Below are 20612 nucleotides of genomic sequence, written 5' to 3'. Positions count from 1 at the left end.
CGTTCAGCAACTCAGTAGTAGGGAACACGCAGTTAGCAAACCATCAATCAGCAAAACCAGCAATCGTCAGGTTCTCTTGCTCCCTCTTATGGCGGTTTCACACCGCACCCAAAATTACATGCTTTGCAGTTTAAAGTGACACACACTTAAACTTACTATCATAATTTATATATATTATTTTACCCAAACTACGTTAGGTAACCTTGTTATTCCTAACAATCAGGACCGCTACCTCCGCCTTTATGCAAGGAGGGACAGGAGAAATACTGCCACAGCCCTGCAAAATGACCTCCAGCGGGCCACAAATGTGCATGTGGCTACTCAAACCGTCAGAAACATGAGGATGGTATGAGGGCCCGACGTCCACAGGTGGGGGTTGTGCTTACAGCCCAACACCGTGCAGGACATTTGGCATTTGCCAGAGAACACCAAGATTGGCAAATTCGCCACTGGTGCCCTGTACTCTTCACAGATGAAAGCAGGTTCACATTGAGCACATGTGACAGATGTGACAGGGTCTGGAGATGACGTAGAAAACGTTCTGCTGCCTGCAACAGACCAGTTTGGCAGTGGGTCAGTAATGGTGTGGGGTGGCATTTCTTTAGGGGGGCACACTGCCCTCCACGTGCTCGCTAGAGGTAGCCTGACTGCCATTAGGTACCGAGATGAGATCTTCAGACTCCTTGTGCGACCATATGCTGGTGCGATTGGCCCTGGGTTCCTCCTAATGCATGACTATGCTAGACCTCATGTGGCTGGAGCATGTCAGCAGTTCCTGCAAGATGAAGGCATTGATGCTATGGACTGGCCCACCTGTTCCCCAGACCTGAATCCAATTGAGCATATCTGGGACATCATGTCTCGCTCCATCCACCAATGCCACGTTGCACCACAGACTGTCCAGGAGTTGGGGGTTGCTTTAGTCCAAGTGTGGGAGGAGGTCCCTCAGGAGACCATCTGCCACCTCATCAGGAGCATGCCCAGGCATTGTAGGGAGGTCATACAGGCATGTGGAGACCACACACACTACTGAGCCTCATTTTGACTTGTTTTAAGGACATTATATCAAAGTTGGATCAGCCTATAGTGTTTCTTTTCACTTTAATTTTGAGTGTAACTCCAAATCCAGACCTCCATGGGTTGCTAAATTTGATTTCCATTGATAATTTTTGTGTGATTTGGTTGTCAGCACATTCAACTATGTAATGAACAAAGTATTTAATAAGAATATTTCATTCATTCAGATCTAGGATGTCTTATTTTTGTGTTCCCTTTATTTTTTTGAGCAGTGTATTAAGGCTGCCTGTCTTTCATTATGATATTGTAAGTATTCAATAATATTTAGAAGAGTCCTCACATTGTCCCTTAACTGTCTTTTTTGGCACAAAGCCAGATTGATCTTCATGAATATATGCCTGTAAAACTTTCTTTAGTGTTTTCTGCCAAAACTGCAGAAAATAGTTTATAGTCCTTATTTAATGATGAGACTGGTCTATCGTTCTTTATCATCATAACATCTTGACCTTCTTTGGTAGTAACACAATACTAGCTTCTTCCAAGTTGGGGGTAACTTTCCCCCGTGTAATATATAATTCATTACATCCTTTAATGGCTGAAGTTAATCTTCAAAATATTTCCAGTATTGGTTTCCGGTGCTGTCATCCTTGTTGACGACCGCAATCGTCCACAGCTTTGGTCTGTGCTCTCCCATCAGAGGGCCCCCCTGATCATCCTGATTTGGGGCCAGAGCCACCCTGTAGGAGTGGTGAAGGAGGGGAAGACCACCAGGTGGTTTGAGGGGAGCCGCATCTCCCCTCCTTGGTTTGGCAAACACTCTCCTCCAAAAACGGCTATAGTGGTGGACTAAAATGGTCACCCTGAAGAGGAAGAGCTAGCCGGGATAAAATCATGCAGGTGTGGTGAAGAAGAGGACAGCTTGAACAACTGGGCTAATTTGATGCAACAATTGAATACAAGGTACCCCAAAATTAAATTTTAAAGGATTTTTAAGAGAATTAATTAAAGTGGTGGACAAAGACAGTGAGGGAAAAGGAAAAAAAACTTTTGGCAGCTGAAAGTAGCTTTGAATTTTGAAAGAGAAGCCTGAAGAAGATACTTGTTTAAATTGGAAAATATATTATCTTGACACTAAATAGGCAAATTTAAAGCTGAACTTGAACATGTCAAAGGAAAAATAAAAACATAGTAGCTGATATCTGGATTTATTGGAACTTTGGATTTAGAATCCTAAATAGAGAAAAATGGCGGGGGGGGGGGAAGGGTGGAACTTGGACATCAATAGAGAGTGCTATCTAGTGGTAAAAGGAATTACTTGTGAATTTCTTTAACCTGGATTCTTTAAAGACTGGATTAGATACAAAATAAGTGAAATTTTGCTACAACAAAACAGAGCCCCTGGAAAGTGAAAATGGAATATTGAACTTTGAGAAAAAAAGAAAGAAGTAGGAAGAAATTGATTTGGGATTGTTTGGTGATCTTGGTATAAATATAAACTTATGGATATTGGATTACTTGATGGAATTGAAAATCTAAAGAATAATAAATAAAAGCTAATCATTGGAAATAAATATTTTAGACATTGACTGAACTAAATCATTGGATAGAAGTGGTCAAAGATGGCAGAACTGTTTTTGAAATTAAAAATGGAACTGAGAAACATGAAAGAAAAGCTACAAGAAAGAGACAAATTGTTTGGTTTTGCACTACAGTTTCTAGAAATGTCAATTTTAGAGCATGAAGAACAACAAGGATTTCCAGAAGAGGAGGAGGAGTTGATTAAAGAAGAGGCCATTTTCAATGAGCAATTGGAGCAACGAGGTTTAAAGCAAAAATGGAAAATAAAGGGAATTAAAAATTTGAGATGTGAGGAGGCAATTTAAAAAGGGAATAGTTTGAGAACTAAACAAAGTAAAGGGACGCAGCAGAAAAGGGAACTGCAGAAGGGAGGGGGGGGTCTCATTTCAGGAATGCCCCAGGCAATATTTATCTTTCCCAAATACTTAAGATAAGGAAAAGGAACTGCAGAAGGGAGGGGGGCTCTCATCTCAGGAATGCCCCAGGCAAAATTTATCTTTCCAAAATACTTAAGATAAGGAGTTAAACACTACAAAGGCTTCCATGCAAAGTTTTCTTTATTGGATTATATTAGGAACCTCAAGGTATAACTCACAGTTATGTTGAGATTCATCTAATGTCCAATCTTTCCATAGTTGTTTTCATCATGTGAAAAGATGGTTATCTTCATCCCATAACGATACAACAAAGGGAGACTCCAGCACAATGCTGGGGTCCAAGTAGGAAAAAACAAAGGCTCTCCCCAACCCAAGTAGAGGTCAATTCAGTGACCAATCAGGATTACAGATGTGATCACATGACATGAACTACATCTCCCATGAGGCATTAACTACATCTCCCACGAGGCATTCCCTTAAGGGGACAGCTCCCATTCCCAACCAACTATATACTGTCTAACCAGCACAAGGGGGATAAAATTGGAGTAAGAAAAGGAGGGAAAAGAAAGGATAAAAAACAAAACCAGGAAAGAATGAAATATGGAAATCGTACAAAATTGAAACGAAATTGTTTATTTAAGACTTAGAGATAATGGTTAACTAAGAATTGAGAAAGAGGATACTGCAAGGTGCTGAGGTATAGTATAATTATATTAGAAGTATCAAACTATTTAGAAAGTATAGATAATATAGATTATTCAAATGTAAGATTGGAACTGATATTTTTTGTTACTGGAATACCAATTTTTTGTTAAACTAAATATAGGGATAAATGGAACTACTGAGATAAAAGAGAAATTACCATCTAAGTCTGATAAAGTTATGAAATATAATTGAAATGAATTATGATTGTTGTAATGAGATTATAAGTGGGGGGGGGAATGGAAGAACGTGAACAAAGAGAAACTATAAGTTTAATAACTATATTTAATGATCTTATAGAATACAGTTGAAATGAAATATGAGAATTATTGCAATGAAATTAATATCAGGTCCTTATGATGAATTGTATAGATTAATTTTTCTTGTTATACCACAAACATATTTGATGTAATTGAAGGGGAAAAAACACCATGCAGAATCTGATATAAAAGGTTTATTTGTTAGGTAGTTGTTAGAAGATGACTGTTATAAATGTTTAAGGGGATAATCATTTAACTTGATTATTGGGATTTAAAAGGGAACTTATTAGATGATATATAAACTATAGAGGTGGCACACTTTAATTGGTATTTGTAGGGGAAATTTTTGTTTTAAGGGTTTGAATTACGAAGGAATTTTTGAAATGGTGAAATGAGAATATGCAATGGAATGGTAATTATGACAGATAAAAGTATAAGTATAATTAATATGATGATATGAGAATCGTTTAAAGCTAAAAGGAATAAGTTAAGAAATGAATTGAAAATTTATAAATAAGCCTGAGGAAAATATCTGTGAAAAATCATAGAAAATATGTAAAGTAGGGGTAAGATATGAACTAAATGTGAAAGATGAATATGTAAACTAAACTATGTCTGTACGGAAAGTGAAAACTTGGAATCATGCTGTTCACTAAAAAGAAATGTTTCTTTAAAAATGTGGAAAATTGAAATAATTTCTTTTACAAAAAAACATTTGAGTATTGACTTAGAAGTCTGTCTGGACCACAGCCTTTACCCAATTTCATTTTTAATGTCTTTTGATATTTCAAAAGTAGATATTGGGTCATTCATAAGTTGTTTCTGAGTTTGCGAGAGTTTAAGCAACTATTGTCTTAACAAGTATTCATCTATTTTAGGCCTATCTAATTGTTTTTCATACAGGTTAGAACAGAAATTATGAAAAGCCTTTTTGATATTCTCATTGTCAATTATTACGTTACTGCCTTCACAAATTCTCTTGCAGAACCATTTTTTTTTGCTTCCAAGAGCCTGTTAGTGCTAAATTATCCATCATCTCAAAGAAAGTCTTTGGTAGTTCTCCCTGGAAAAGTTTAGTCCCTTTGATGGATGTTCTATACCAGGGTGGAGAAATCATTCATTTCAATCCCCCAACATAAGCCAATTTTCATACGAAAGGTGCAGGAGTTGGTCCATAAGATTTTTTTTTTAAAAAAAAAACTTTTTCCTCATTTGGCACATAAAGACCAACTACTATTGATTTTGTTCCATTAAGCTCAATTTCCGCTGCTACAAGTCTACCATATTAATCTAGGACCGGTGTCGGCAACCCACAGCATGTGGCTCTTTGGGCCCTCTGCTGTGGCTCCCTGTCCCATCACTGGCTGACCCCGCCCCTCGCCCTCCCTCACCTGGCCTGAGAAGGTTCGGGCATGGCGGGAGATGGAGAAGCGGCCAGGGCTGATTTTCCGGTGCTTCACTCTTGCTGAAGCTTCTTCCTGCCCTTGTTGGTGCTGGGTGTGCCTTGGTTGCTTGGGGAGATGTGCAACCTGCTCTCCACCCTGAGACACAGGGCCAACCCAGCTAAGACCTACACCAGTATCGCTAAAACAAGGGCTGGCAGGGTGGGCATGGGATCTGGGAGGATTGGACAACGGAAAGGGGGACAGGCCTGCAGCATCCAGTTGCAGCTATAAGAAGCTCAGGACAGCAGGAACAGGGCTGGCCCCATCGAACCTTGCATGCCAACCATGGGGGTCAGGCGAATAGAATAGAGTAGAGTAGAGTAGAGTAGAGTAGAATAGAATAGAATAGAATAGAATAGAATAGAATAGCATTCTCTATTGGCCAAGTGTCATTGGACACACAAGGAATTCGTCTTGGTGCAAATGCTCTCAGAGTACACAGAAGAAAAGATACATTCGTCAAGAGTCAGGAATCATAAGGTACAACACTTAGAAATAGTCATAGGGTACAATAAGCAATCAAATCATACTAGGAAACAGTCAATATAAACTGTAAGGATACAAGCGACAAAGTTACAGTCATACAGTCACAAGTGGGATGGGATGGGTGATAAGGAGTGATGAGAAGATTAATAGTAATAGTAGTGCAGACTTTTTAAATAGTTTGACAGTGTTGAGGGAATTGTTTAGCAGAGTGATGGCGTTTGGGGGAAAACTGTCCTTGAATGTCTGGGATGTAAGGGATCTGTAAATATGTTCACAGCCCACTTTTTGACTCGTGCATTTTACAGGTCCTCAATTGACAGCGCGTTGGTACTAATTGTTTTTTTCTGCAGTCCTAATTACCCTCTGAAGTCTGTGTCTGTCTTGTTGGATTGCAGAACCAAACCAGACAGTTATAGAGGTGCAGATGACAGACTCAATAATTCCTCTGTAGAAATGTATCAGCAGCTCCTTGGGCAGTTTGAGCTTTCTGAGTTGGCGCAGAAAGAACATTCTTTGTTGTGTTTTTTTATGATGTTTTTGATGTTAGGTGACCATTTTAGGTCTTGTGATATGACAGAACCTAGAAATTTGAAGGTCTCTACTGTCGATACTGTGTTGTCTAATATTGTAAGAGGTATGGGAGGGTTTCTCCTAAAGTCTACCACATTTCTACGGTTTTGAGTGTGTTCAGTTCCGGTTACACCATGAGGCAAGTTGTACAACTTCCTGACTGTGGGTGGATTCATTGTTGTCTCGAATGAGACCAATCACTGTTGTATATTCTGCAAACTTCAGTGTTTTAACAGATGGATTGTTTGAGATTCAGTCATTGGTATATAGGGAAAAGAGAAGTGGAGAAAGCACACAGCCTTGGGGGGGTTCCTGTGCTAATTGAACAGATATCAGATGTGATTCTGCATAGCTTTACCTGCTGCTTCTTGTTTGTTAGGAAGCTTATGATCCACTTGCAGGTGCATTTAGGTACCACTAGCTGGTTTAGTTTAGTTAGAAGAATGTCTGGAATGATGATATTGAATCCTGAACTGAAGTCTACAAAGAGGACCCTTGCATAGGTATTTGGATATTCAAGTTGTTGTAGGATGTCATGCAGAGCCATATTAACAGCATCATGTCGATGATTTGCTTGGTATGCAAACTGCATGGGATCTAACAACGGATCTGTGATAGTTTCCAGGTGGAACAGCACTAGCCTTTCAAAGGTCTTCATAACTACAGATGTCAGAGCAACTAGTCTGTAGTCATTCAGTTCCCTGACGGAGGGCTTCTTTGGCACTGGGATGATAGTAGAGCATTTGAAGCAAGAAGGAACATAGCACATCTCTAGTGATTTATTGAAGATTCGGGTGAAGATGGGGGTCAATTGGTCAGCACAGGCTTTTAAGGCTTTTTAAGGAGTTATTTTGTCTGGCCCTGGTGTTTTTCCTGGCTTTTGTCTGTGAAATAGATCTTGCACTTCTTTTTCTGTGATCACGAGAGGTTGTGAACCCAGTGGGTTGGGGTCAGTTGTAGGAGGCTTGGCTGTTGTTGGTGTGTTTGAGATGGGGGTTGTGGAGATAGGTAGCTGTAATTTCCTTTCAAACCTGCAGTAAAACACATTCAGGTCATCTGCTAGTTGTTGATTTCTTTCTGCCTAGGAAGGAGGTTTGCTGTAGCCAGTGATGTTTTTAAGAGTTTTCCACGTTTGCTGGTTCATTTGTTGAGAACTGATTCCTTAACTTTTCAGAGTAGCTTCTTTTTGCTGCTCTGATCTCTCGTTAATATGTTTGTGGCCTGATTGTATAGCATTCTGTCACCTTTTCTGTAGGCTTCCTTTTTGGAACAATGTAGCTGCTTAAGTTTGACTGTGAACAAAGGTTTATTGTTACTATATATTTGCAGGTTCCTTGCTGGTACACATAAGTCTTCGCAGAAGCTGACATATGATGTTACAGTATCTGTGAGCTCATCTAGGTCTGCAGGGATATCTTCAAAAACATTCCAAACAGTGCAATCAAGACAAGCCTGGAGCTTCATCTTTGCCTCATCAGACCAAGTCCTCACTGATTTAATTGCTGGTTTCATGGTTTTAAGTCTTTGTCTGTAGGCAGGTACAAGGTGAATCATGCAGTAATCAGAGAGTCCCACAGCTGCTCATGGTAAAGACTGATAAGCATCTTTTACTGTTGTGTAGCAGTGGTCTAAAGTATTTTTGCCTCTGGTGGGACAATTTACATGCTGGAAACATTTTGGGAGCTCTTTCCTTAAATTTGCTTGATTGAAATCTCCTAAAATGATGGGAAGGGAATCTGGGTGTTTGGCTTCAGCCTCCATAATCTGATCAGCTAGAGTTTGTAATGCCTTGTTTTACACAAGATTTGGAGGAACATACACAGCTATTAGGAGAAATGAGAACTCATGTGGAGAATAAAATGGCTTGCAGTTGATATGTAAAGGCAGAATGTATATATTATAGTTATACCCTGAGACCAGTTGTTGCTGCTATATAAACGTTTTACCTGATGTCTCTTCAATTCTGTCTGATCTAAATATCTGAAATCCTGGGATGTATATACTGTTGTCATGAATTTCTGCATTAAGCCAGGTTTCAGTAAAACAGAACTGCTGAGTTCTATAAATCAGAATTGCTTCTATTTAGAAAGCCAGTGCCCTTGCCAGAGACACCTGCCCATCAGCCAGTTTCCCCCTCTGTCTATGTCTCTATGTGTATCTCTCTCTGCTCTGTCTCTGCGTCTCTCTCAGAAAGCTGAGGCTGGGCCAAGCTAGGAAGCTCTCTTTAGGGCTCTTGGAGTATCTTGGATACTCCTTTTATTTCTTCTTTTTGGAAATCCAGGCTGGCTGAGGAACAATCACCAGCCATGGCAGAGGCTTCCCTTTGGAAATATCTCCTCCTCCTTCTCCTCAAGACCCTGTCAGCTGTGGCGGGGCCGAGAGGATGAGCACAAGCAGGGAGACCCTCTTTAAGCGAGCAGCCCCTGTACACTTTTGCTGCACTTTGGCTGAGCCCAGCCGCTCGAGGGTGTCCCTGTGTGTGTGTGCACCCTTCCCAGCCCCACCACAGTCAGCCAGGGGGTCACGAGAGGAGGGGGGAGGGTTGCTGGGGCCGTAGTGCAGGAGCGAAGCAGTACCTACCTTCGTGCCACATTTGTGTGTAAGGCAGCCTTTGCTTCCTACCACTTCAGGCTGGAGTTCGTGCCCTCCGTGTTTGGCCGAAGAGTTGCCGGGGGACGACAACACAAGAAGGCGATGGCCAGTGCCTTACTGCAGGAGAGAAGCCATGTTCTGTTAAGACCCTCCTTGAGCGGCCCGCCTTTTATGCACTTTGGTACTCACTTGAGGGTCTCCCCAAACGTGCACACCCTCCTGGCCCTGCCCCCTGGTCAGGCGGGTCGCAAGAGGAGAGGAGGAGGGGGACGGTCACCAAAGGGAAGCCTCTGCCATGGCTGGTGATTGTTCCTCAGCCAGCCCGGATTTCCAAAAAGAATAAAAGATGTAGCCAAGAGCCCCAAAGAGAGTTGGTGGCTTGGCCCAGCCGTGACTTTCTGAAAGAGAGACAAAGAGAGGGGAGGGAGAGAGACATAGACACCCAGAGTGATACACAGAGAGAGTGCAAGAGAAGGGGGAGGATAGGGAGGGGGGGAGACATACAGATGGGGGGATAGAGAGGGAGAGCTAGAGGAAGATAGGGAGAGGGACAGACAGAGAGAGACAGGGAGAGAAGCAGAGATACAGAAAGGGAGGAGAGAGGATGAGAGAAATACAGGGGGGAAAGAGGGGGAAGATAGGGAGGAGAGAGGGAGATAGACGGGAGAGATACAAAGAGAGAGGGAGAGAAACATAGAGGAAGCAAGAGAGAAGGGTTTTGTGGCTGGGTAGGCATGGCTAGGGGGGTCATGTGACTGGGTGGGAGTGAGTGACATTGAGTTAGCCACACCCACCCCGGTTTTGTGGCTCCAGTTTTTTTTTTCCTGTGGGAAATAAAAGTTTTAATAAAAGTTTTGATCCCGTTACCTGAATTACTTTGTTTCAGCTGTATATTCATCCAAAAAAGGTCTTAAAAATTCTGTATCTCCTGGTGTCCTTTCTGTCCTTTCAGAATATAATGAAGATATAATTATAACATTAAATCCAATAGTTTGGGTAGTGCTGCTAAAAATTTAAAAAGAATCTGCAATGCTACAAACTTTGGCTGTACTATATGTTGTAGTAGGGTTGGTATCTGAAAGCAGCAGGAAGGTATAAATTTGTCTAATGTGCCCTGGTTATTTATGCAATAATAGTAAGATGAGTTTAATACAAATGTCTTTGTATGCCAGGCAACAGGATAGAACATGTTCTGCTGTTTCTACATGTCCAGAATTACAGAGACATTGCAATTCTTTCTGGGTAGCGGATCTTCCTGTATTAGCCTTCAAGGTTAGCTAAAGGGGGGTTGAAGGGGAGCAATAGCAATTATTCATTTGATTGCTATATCTCCACAATTTATCTCAGTGCCTTATAAATATAATAAAAAGTAAATATAATATAAATATAATAAATCTAAATATAATAAAAAGGAAAAAATAAAAAGATATGTTATGAATCCCTTATATATCAATGTCCTCTAGAACAATTTCCTTTAGAAAATGGTCAGGGTAGAGAGTCTGATTCCAGAGTTCCACAATTCTAGAGAGATGAAGCCACTACCAAAACTACAAAGGTTGTCATCATGACTTCCCAGAAATGGGGAACAATTAGATTGTTTTCCAACACAGACGCAATGGTCAGATCAATTTCAGTAAGATGACAGTCTTTCATGTAACATAATACCATTAAGGGCTCTGTAGTTACACTAACATTTATTTTTAATCCAAGTCAACAAAACCAATCTGCTGCTTTGGTTAGGAATCAAAATTAAAATATTCATAACACTAACCCATTCATCCACTTAACTGCTGAATTATTCTTACACATAATCCTTGCTTAATGTTGATAACTATGTCTAGAATTTCCATCTCTAAGTGATGTCACATAAAGTGCATTGCTTAGTCACAGCAATCCCAGAAATCCTTATCGCCATCATTAAGCAAGGACCGCAAGTGACCATGACTTGCGACTTCCTGACAGCTTCCCATAAGCCACATCAACGGGGAAACTGGCAGAAGTCGGAAATCCTATGCTGCTCAGGACTGTGAGTGAATAGGTGCTACAGAATGAAGCCAAGCGGAGAGCGTGTGCTGTAGTATGAGCTCACATTGGTGAATGAGGGGGTGCTGCTGTACCCCATTAACTGCATAGGGGAAGGGTACTTCAGACTGCGTAAGTCCATGCAGGCAGGGGAAGGATGCTGTAGGGGAAGTAGGGGTGTGTGAAGAGGTGGTGCTACAGTGCAAACAAGCATTGTGGAGTGCAGATGTGCGCTCACTACACAGTATGAGATCCATTCTCCATATTGGGGCTGCTTGGGAAAAATCTTCCTTGCTGGCTTCCTATTGACTTAGCTTGTGAGACCTCCTCCAGAAGGGAAGGTCAGTAGGACGAGACCTTCATTAAATGCAAGCTAAATGCCAAGCACCCTGAAATGGTTTGGGAGAAAATAAATAACAAAGAAATGATAAAAAAAACCCTGAGCCCCCAACAGGAATGTGAGGGGGGGGGGTAAGAAGAAACCTTGAATAGTTTTTGGGATTGTAAAAGAGAAAGGAGAAGAGATGTACTTTCAGACGTGCAAGATTTTGTTATTATAGCTTTTCAGTAAATTAGCTCATCTGGCCCCATTTCCTGTCTGATCTACCTCATAAGGATGACATGTCCAGACCATAATTACATAAACATGCTGGACATCTGGAATTTCAAGGAACAGTTTTAAGTACCATTCATTCAGTGCCATTGCAACTTTGAACAATTGCTGACTGTGTGGCCATTAATTGAGGACTACCTTTACTATTAGGATATATAAAAAGTTGCTTCAGAAGCAAGCATATGACACAGTGGCAACAATTAACAATGGATATTAAAGAAACTTCCATTAGATTTGATTGTTAGTCAAGCACTGATATTTGATGTATTAACACATTCCTATATTCTTATACTAAATAAGAAAAAACATTTCCAAACAATAAATACATGTGATGTAGATACATATTAAGAATCATAATTCTTACAGAGTTTGCAATAGCTTCCTGTCACCCCATAGATCAAAATTGAAACTTATGTAAGTTAGAATGTGAATTGCCTTTTTTATTTGCAGCACTGAACTGCAGCACTCACTCATATGAACAGATTATAACACTAATATATGTAATATAGATGTAACAAAATTCTGCTATCTTATGTATCCAGTACATTGCTGAGCCATTTAATTCAATTTGAACTCTATATAACTCCATTTATTTAATCTGGAAAACAGAACATTGAGATTGCAAAGTATTTCTGAAGTGTTCTTGCTTGTATCAGAGTTGGTAATGTATATAAAGAGCACAGGAGAACTACCAGAATAGAAAAGAGATATGGTTCCGATCTACAAAAAGGGGAAAATGGACTCATGAAATTATAGGCCAATCAGCTTGATATTAATACCTGGGAAAATCCTTGGGGGAGGAATCAAGCAGCAGATTTATGAGCACCTAAAAATGAACAAGATGAATACTAGAAACTAGCATGGGTTTGTTGAACATAGATTGTGACAGATAAAGTTTATTGCCTTCTTTAATAACGTGACTAAATTAATGGACCAGGAAATGCAGTGGACATATAATAGTTAAACTTCAATAAAGGATTTGACAAAATAGGCCATAGCCTACTGCTTGATAAGATGCCAGTAGAACAATGTGGAATTGACAGTACCACCACCAAATGGATTTCCAGTTGTCTGACTAACTGCACCCACCATGTAGTCATCAGCAGAACTACATCTAGATGGAGTGAAACATCAAGATTCTATCTTGGGCCTGAAGATAGGAAACCCTGGAGAAAAACCAGACAAATTGAGGGAAAAAAAGTTTTTTTCCAGTTTTTTTCCCCAAATTGTTTTTTTCCAGAATTTTTTTTAAAGAATGTGAAATATGTTCTTTTCCAATGATAAATAATACGACATGGTAATCAAACTACTGTATATAACGTGAAGACTTTAATGAAAGATTTCTGAGACTTTTCGTAAAGTCTTAAATTATTGCAAGTTCTCCAAGCAAATCCTGAAATACAATCCAAGTAACACTGCACTTCTCAATGTAGTTCTTAAACAAGAGAAATATGCATCTATGAGGGAACTGTAGGGAAAAGGCTCCAGTTTAGTTTGCTTGTGTACCTTGGACCTCCTACAGTTGAGTAATTGTTGGCATACAATAGATCAGGGGTGTCAAACTCGCAGCCTGCAGGCTGGATGCAACATGCACTCGCCATGCCCATCCAGTTTTAGCCAAGGGAGGGAAAAGTTGTGATACATCACATGGTGTGACTCCACGAGTTTGACACCCCTGTACTAGATTACCGGTATAAGTTTCTGTCCTCTCAGGCAACTGAAAGGTAAGAGGGTAAATTTGTCTGCAAAATTAGTTTTTCTTTTGTAACTTTTAAATGATTCCTATTAATGTTCTTCACCAACACAGCATAATGTTTACCTATAGTCTGATGAGTAAATTGGTTTTTCCTTTCCTCCTCTTAAAATGGTGAGACCAACATCTAGAGTTTGGAAACATTTCCACAGTGCAATTTCTGCTGAGAGCAAAACTGCAATTTTCAAATATTGTAAGAAGAAATGTTCTTTTCCAAATAGTACAAGGATGACAAAACACATCTTTGGATGCCAGAGGTCCCCTAAAGACATTAAAAAATACTTTGTGGAATTAAATGAGGAGGACCAGAATGAAAATACAAGTGGCTTTTCCTTCCAGAGTTGTAATTACAGAAACACTCTTTCTGCTGCTTCAGGATCATCACAAGTGTTTTTATACCAGCAGCATCATCTGTCTCACAAAAATATACAATACCTTCATTTATAGATAAAATGACACCTGAAAATCAGGAGAAAATAGATCATACCCTTTTTTGTTGTTGTTGCTTTTGAGAGAAAGGTGTATGGTTACCCATTTTATTGCAAGCATAATACTTTTATATACACATAACTTGTAAAACTACTCCACATTGAACTTTCTTTTCAATTTTTTCAAAATTTTATTTTTTTCTGGAAAAAAGACAGGGAAAATGTTTTTTCCTCATGGTTTCAAAATTTCCAGAAATTTTACATCTCTACTTGGGCCCAGTATTCTTCAAAATTTACAAATGACACCAAAGCTGGGAGGAAATGCTATTTTGGAAGATAGACAAGAGTCACAGGGATCTTGACAAACTTTGGATAGAGCATGAGGCACTATCCAAAAAGAGGCAATTCAGTAGTGAGAAGAGTAAGGCCATATACTTAAGCAGGAAAAACCAAATGTGTAAATACAGAATGGGTGGTGCCTAGCTCAACAATAGTAACTGTGAGATGGATCTGGATGCCCTAGTGGTCCACCAGTTGAGTATGAGACAGCAGTATGATGTAGTTCTAGGTTGCATCAGCAGAGGAATAGCATCAAGATCATGAGGAATTGTAATAATCTCTAGTGTGGTGTAAAGTAGTTACACCACACTAGAGAGGCCACACATGTAATACTGAGTACAATTCTGGTCACAATACAAAAAAGATGCAGAGACTGTTAAAGAGTTTGCAGAAGTCCAACCAGCACATAAGTAAATAATTCAGCAGGATTTATTTATAGAAAAAACTTTATATACAATAATATAAAACATGATGCATGTATACAATACTCATGCAGCTCTTTCAACAAGATAGCAAGTACAAGGACAAGAAGCAGAAGCCAGAACCACCAGAACTCAGAAATCATAGAAGCTCTATATTTATACAAACCAGTTACCCCAAGCCATGCCCAGTCTCCAAGCTGTCTGACATGGCTCAAAATCAGTGGTGAGATTCAAATTTTTTTACTACCAGTTCTGTGGGTGTGACTTATTTGGTGGGCGTGGCTTGGTAATCATGTGACTGAGGGGATGCAGCCAACTTGATGTCATTCATGTCGAGGGCTGCCTTCCCAGCCATTCCTTGTCACACCCAGCCTCAACTTATCTATAGTTCTGTAAAAATGTTGTTCACCTTTTTTTGACTTTATTATATACATACTATAGATGTACTTTCATGGACCACTGACAGGAGAAAATGGCTCACATGCTTTGCCCAAGAGTTTGATAGGCAACAGGATTTTAAGGGGCTGCCAGAAAGAAAGGGGTGGGCAATGTATTTTCCAAAGCACCAGAAGGCAAACAAGAAGAAATGGATGGAAACTGAACAAAGAGGAAAGCAACCTAAAACTAAGGAGAAACTTTCTGACAGTGAGAACAATTAACCAGTGGACCTGCTTGTCCCCAGAAGTTCTGGGTGATCAATCACTGGAAATTTTTAAAAAACATTTCTCTGCAATGGTATAGGGTTCCCCCCAAAGTCTGTTCTAAGTGTTATTTTGACACCTTTCCCAGGACCTCTGCTCAGAATTTGGCATCCTGAGTTTTCCTGCCTGAGCAGGGGCTTGGACTAGACGACCTCCAAACTCCCTTTCAACTGTTAAACACACATGTATTTATGCTCTGGACTATAGACATTGAATACATGTAAACCCTGAAAAATGTGTGGTAGCCCCAGGCAAAAGAAAGGCAGCAGAATCACTCTAGATGTAGGGACAGTGTAAAATATTAACACATGATAAATAATGGAACAATTAAAAATAATGGCACAGAGTTTTTTCTCTCTCTCTCCCATCCTTCCTATTTCTTTTTCTTTCTTTCTCTTTGTCTCTGTCTCTTCCTTCCTTTCTTTCTCTCTTTCTCACACACACCACACACACTCTATTTCTTTTTCTCTCTTTTTCTTCCTCTCTCCCTTCCTCTTTCCTTTTTTTCTTTCTTCTCTCTCTCTCTCTCTCTCTCACACACACACACACACGCACGCCAGCCTTCATTCCCTCTCACTCCAGGCACCTTACTCACAAGGGGAAGTGAATCCAGCATTGAAGAAGTTCTGCAGGTTAACAGACTTGCACTCACAGCTGCTGCAAACTTCCCCATGGCTGGATTTTCTCCCCCAGTGTTCTTTCCCTCTCGCTCTAAGCACCTTACTCAGAAAGGGAAGTGAATCCAGCATTGGAGAATTTCTGCAGGTTAATGGACTTGCATTCACAGCTGCTGCAAACTTCCCCATGGCTGGATTCCCACCTCCAGTGTTCTTTTCCTCTCGCTCCAGGCACTTTACTCACAAGGGGAAGCGATACTTCTAGTGTCCATGAAGAATCCAACCTTGGAAGTTTTGCAGGTTAATGGACCACTGCTCTGCCCAGTCATGTGTTTTCAAGTGGCTGCTTGAAAATGCATGGCTAGGGCGGGGGAGCAGTCCTCCTTTAAACTGGGGCGAGCAGGGTGGGCGGGGCAAGCGAGTAAGCAGAAAGTGGGCAACCGGGTTGGGGCCGTAGCCAGCTAGATGTTGCTACCGGTTCGATGACCCACACCAAATTCTTGCTAACGGTTTGCCCGAGTCGGTGCGAACTGGCTGAATACTACCTCTGCTCAAAATAGGTGCTGTTTCTTAGCCACCAAACAGTTCCCATTGGCTGACTTGTTATGGCTATCACAGCTCATAATTTCTTATACACTGACAGAGACCCTAGAAAGTGTGCAGAACAAAGCAACGAAGATGATAAGGGGCTTGGAAGATACATTATAATGAACAGCTGAAAGAGCTAGTTATGACTCTAGCCTATCACAAAAGAATTAAGGTGGCTTGATGCCTGTCTTCCAGTACTTAAAGGGCCATCATAGAGAAAAGGGGATCAGCTTATTCTCCAAAGCACCTGATGGCAGGACAAGCAGCAATGAGTGGAAGCTTGTTAAAGAGGGATTCAACCTAGAACTAAAGAGAAAATTTACTGATAGCAAGAACTATGCATCAATGGAATAGCTTGCCTTCCAGAATTGCAGAAGTTACATATTGCTGGAGGTTTTCAAGAGTAGTTTGAAGGAGTCTATCATAATCATCAAAAGGTCAATGATTTATCCAAAGAAACTCAGAGAATTCATTCTATACAAAAATGTTACAGCATGTTATTATCCTTTACAAGCCTTTGCCTTCACAATCAGGACCTGTCCCTTAAGTTCCAGTTGTAATTATTGTACCTTTTTATTGCTTGCCCCCCTGTATATGTTGGATACAAATTAAAATTAAATTCCAGGAAATAAAACTTAATTTCTCACCAGCTTTCTCCTTATAATATTTTCTGAAACTTTTAAGGTGTTTCTTTTGCTGATTCTCCCAACAATTGTAATTCCCACTAAAATAGCATTTTCCCTTTAAAATATTGGAATCGGATATGTGTTTTAATTCAGACAATCCTCCAAGCCAGGGTTGTTGTTGTTTTTTTAGGATAATTTGAAAAAAAATGAATTTTCTACTTATATATGACAATAGCAGGAAGACTTCTTTACATACAGAGATGAAAGGACTCACAAGGTGTACAATGGAAGAACAGATGATGAAATTAATAGAGTTGATGGAGATGGCAAAATCGACTGCATTGATGAAAAAACACTAACTTAGTTTCTACCTAAAAACACTTTTTGATTTGTTTGCTTGGAACTGGAAAAAAAAAATCAAAACTTTAATATTGGAATTTAATAATTATAGAATTATTATATGCTAAAATCTATGGTACTTCAAAGATTCATTGTATTTTATACTTTTATCTGTACCAAAAGTGAAGTTACTCTTTTCTGTACCTTTTTTTGTTTGCATTCCCAATTTTGCTTTTTTCCTGCTCTGTCCCCTTTTTCTTTTAATTTTCCTTTTCCTGTATCAATTAAAATCAAGGATCAATTTTCTTGACATTATTCATTCTTGAAGCCAAAAATTTTGTTACCATTGTAATAAAAATTTAAGAGATGGTTATAAACTATGATATCAGGCAAATATTTGTGACATTAAGATCATAGAGCTCTTAAGAAACTATGTTTCAAATTTTTTTTTTTTATAAATGATGGCACTTTGAAGAGATGAATTACAATTTTTATTTTTTCTATATCAAATTGGAGCATCCAAATTGATTTAATGTTTAATGTTAATTGTAAAAGTTAAAGTAGTTTTCATACTATAGACAGCTGAAATTGATTTGAGGATGCATTATAAAGATGTATAGGAACAGTGATTTTATATTAGATTTGTGTAGTTATCATAAAAGAGAAAAACTGAAGAGCAGTGTCAGTAAATCCAATACTTAGCCAAATATTCATTCTCCTTCAAATAATATATTAAAAAATGGAAAAAGAACTCAAACTTTATTGATGATGCTTAGCATTCTTTAAGGATATGCTATATAATTAGAATGCAGAATAATTAGAATAATTAATCTTAATATCAGGATAATGACAACAGCTGCAGATGGACATAAGATGTTTAAAATCAACAAGGAGGGAATTAAATTAGTTCGACAATTTATCTTCCTTGGATTCAAAATTGTTTACAATAGTTCTATTCATGAAATTAAATGCAAGTTAACCTTAGGCACTACAATGGTTAACATGAATAAAATCTGGAAAAACATAGATATTTATATAAATATAAAAAGCAGGCTAATTACAGCAATAGTCTTCCCAAAATGATGTATGGGTATGAGAATTGGACACTAAGAATGGCTGATCAAAAAAAAAAAAGTAACACCTTTGAACTGTGGTGCTGATCATAAACTATCATATATACAGTAGAAAGCCAGAATAAGCTAGAAGTGAAAATCATAAGACTAACATCATTTACTTTGGCCATGCCATGCCTGCAAATTCATTGGAGAAGGCAATGATGCTATGAATGGTTAGTGGAACAAGTGGAAGAAGCAAACAAAGTGATGGCTTGATAGAATCAAATCTGATTCAAAGTTGACCATCCAACAATTGAAAAAAAAAAACTGTGACAAGATAGCATGGAGAGCCCTTGTCTATACTCAGACCCAACTAAATGGTTAAATAATATTCATTTAATGTAAAAAGTAAACTTAACTAAAATAAAAACTTACCATTGTCTAACAAAATAACATTATCTTGCAAGCTTTCTGCATTAACAACTATATATGGAACAACTGATAAATTGTTAAATTGCCAAGTGTGGGGGAATTAACATAAATATTGAAATCAGTGTTGTCATTGAGGTGGATGGAGTATGAATTCAACAAACAAATAAATGTGATACAGATTAGAGATACCACTAATTTTTGTAACACTTTGAGGAAATGTACTACACATTGCAAGGAGCAGCAAAGGCAATGTTTAGTGCCAGATATCTAACAACTTTGGCAGTGAATTGATAAAGAAATCAAACTCAGACTCTATAATTCCCCACAGTCGGTCCTCAGATAGGAAGTACCTACGTCTATATTAATAAACGAATATAATCTATCCATCCTGCAAGACTAAGAGAAGGAGAAGATACAGGGATTCGGGGCTTTCCTTGCCTGCACAAAATTTATTCCAGATGGTAGAGTTTCTACGAATATAACAGTAATGTTCCATGATGAACTGCGCAAACACAAAACATTGATACGATGCATTGCGTCCATACTCTAGAAAGGGAGCGTTCTAAATTTTCATTTTATGGGATTCATTTTCTAAGTAAACGGAGACGGCGAGCTCTTGTCGATGACCTTTTGTTTGTTCGCCTGCTTCGAACAGAGAATGGAATGATAGAAGGAAAAGACTGTTACTCCATCCGCTTTAATTATGCTTAAAGAAAGCCGCTAAATCGCTTTGAGCAGCTATTGTCCAGTCTTCTGCCGTAGCGGTTCCTTGCCGTGAAACCCGCACCCACCCTCTTTCGACCATCTCATAACACCCTGCTCCCCGACGCTCTTAATCCTGGGCGGTTGCTGAAGCGCCATGTTCCTTAAAGGGAACAGACTGGACCGGCCCAGTTGCTCTCTACCTGGCTCATTTTAAGTATCATACACGACTCACCCGTTGCTGCTTCAGGAAGAAGGAAAAGAAGCAACCCAGTTGCAGTTGTCATCGTCAAAGCAACTGAACAGCAAAAACTTGCAAGAAAGGCCTGTAACAATCTCCCAAAAGAGACTGCTAGCGCCGCCATTGTCCCGTCCAAATACCACAACCTCCTCCCCTCGCAAGCAGCTCGTAGAAACAAACAACCCTCTGGTGCCGCATCCAAAACCCTCCCACTTTTTCAGAAACTCCCTTCTGCGCGACAGACAGGATAGTAACCCCTTCCTCTTTCCCAGACACTACTAATACGAAGTAATTTATCTTACAAAGCAAGGTCATTTCATGATTGGGCAATTCCGTCACGAGGCTCCGACCGCATTCCGCCCACCTTCTCCTTTACTTGCTATAGCTGAAAAAAAGGTTAGAACGAACCTCGAGTTCGACGTCAGAGGAAAGGCCCAAATGAAATACTTAATTGCAGCGTGGGCGTTCTTGCCCCAGAAAAAGAGATCGAGTACGTGCTCTACATTAACGAAAGTTTGTAAAGTGCTCTATAATAACTTTCTTCTCCTGTTTTTCGTTATTCATTAAAGTCATAGGCAATTTATAACCATAACAATTTTATTAAATGGTCGGAGACCCATTAAAACTAAAGGAAACCAAATGCCACGTTTTTCAACAAAGCAGGAGATAAAAAATATTGTTAAAGCTATACAAAAATTATAGGAAAA

At 39.4% G+C, this 20612-nt stretch overlaps 1 protein-coding gene across 3 annotated transcripts in view; it reads right to left on the bottom strand.

The window, feature by feature from the left end:
- The window catches only part of TGFBR1 (transforming growth factor beta receptor 1), a 41802-nt gene extending 21501 nt beyond the window's left edge, over positions 1-20301 (bottom strand). Inside the window, exons 1-2 of one of the 3 annotated variants that reach the window (XM_087915957.1) lie at positions 19900-20064; positions 17680-17750 (exon numbers count right to left, since the gene is read on the bottom strand). In XM_087915957.1, the coding sequence (XP_087772083.1) occupies positions 17680-17695 (16 nt within the window). In that variant the 5' untranslated portion in view covers positions 17696-17750; positions 19900-20064. Of the gene's footprint in view, positions 1-17679; positions 17751-19899; positions 20065-20207 lie in introns of those variants that run through there. The other 2 variants (XM_087915958.1, XM_026702362.2) reach the window with 2 other exon arrangements.
- Positions 20302-20612: the final 311 nt, after the last annotated feature.

This window comes from Pseudonaja textilis, chromosome Z, assembly GCF_049901715.1.
Source record: "Pseudonaja textilis isolate UNSWEBS1 chromosome Z, rPseTex1.2, whole genome shotgun sequence".
Taxonomy (NCBI): domain Eukaryota; kingdom Metazoa; phylum Chordata; class Lepidosauria; order Squamata; family Elapidae; genus Pseudonaja; species Pseudonaja textilis.
This window is presented reverse-complemented; position numbering and strand designations above follow the sequence as displayed.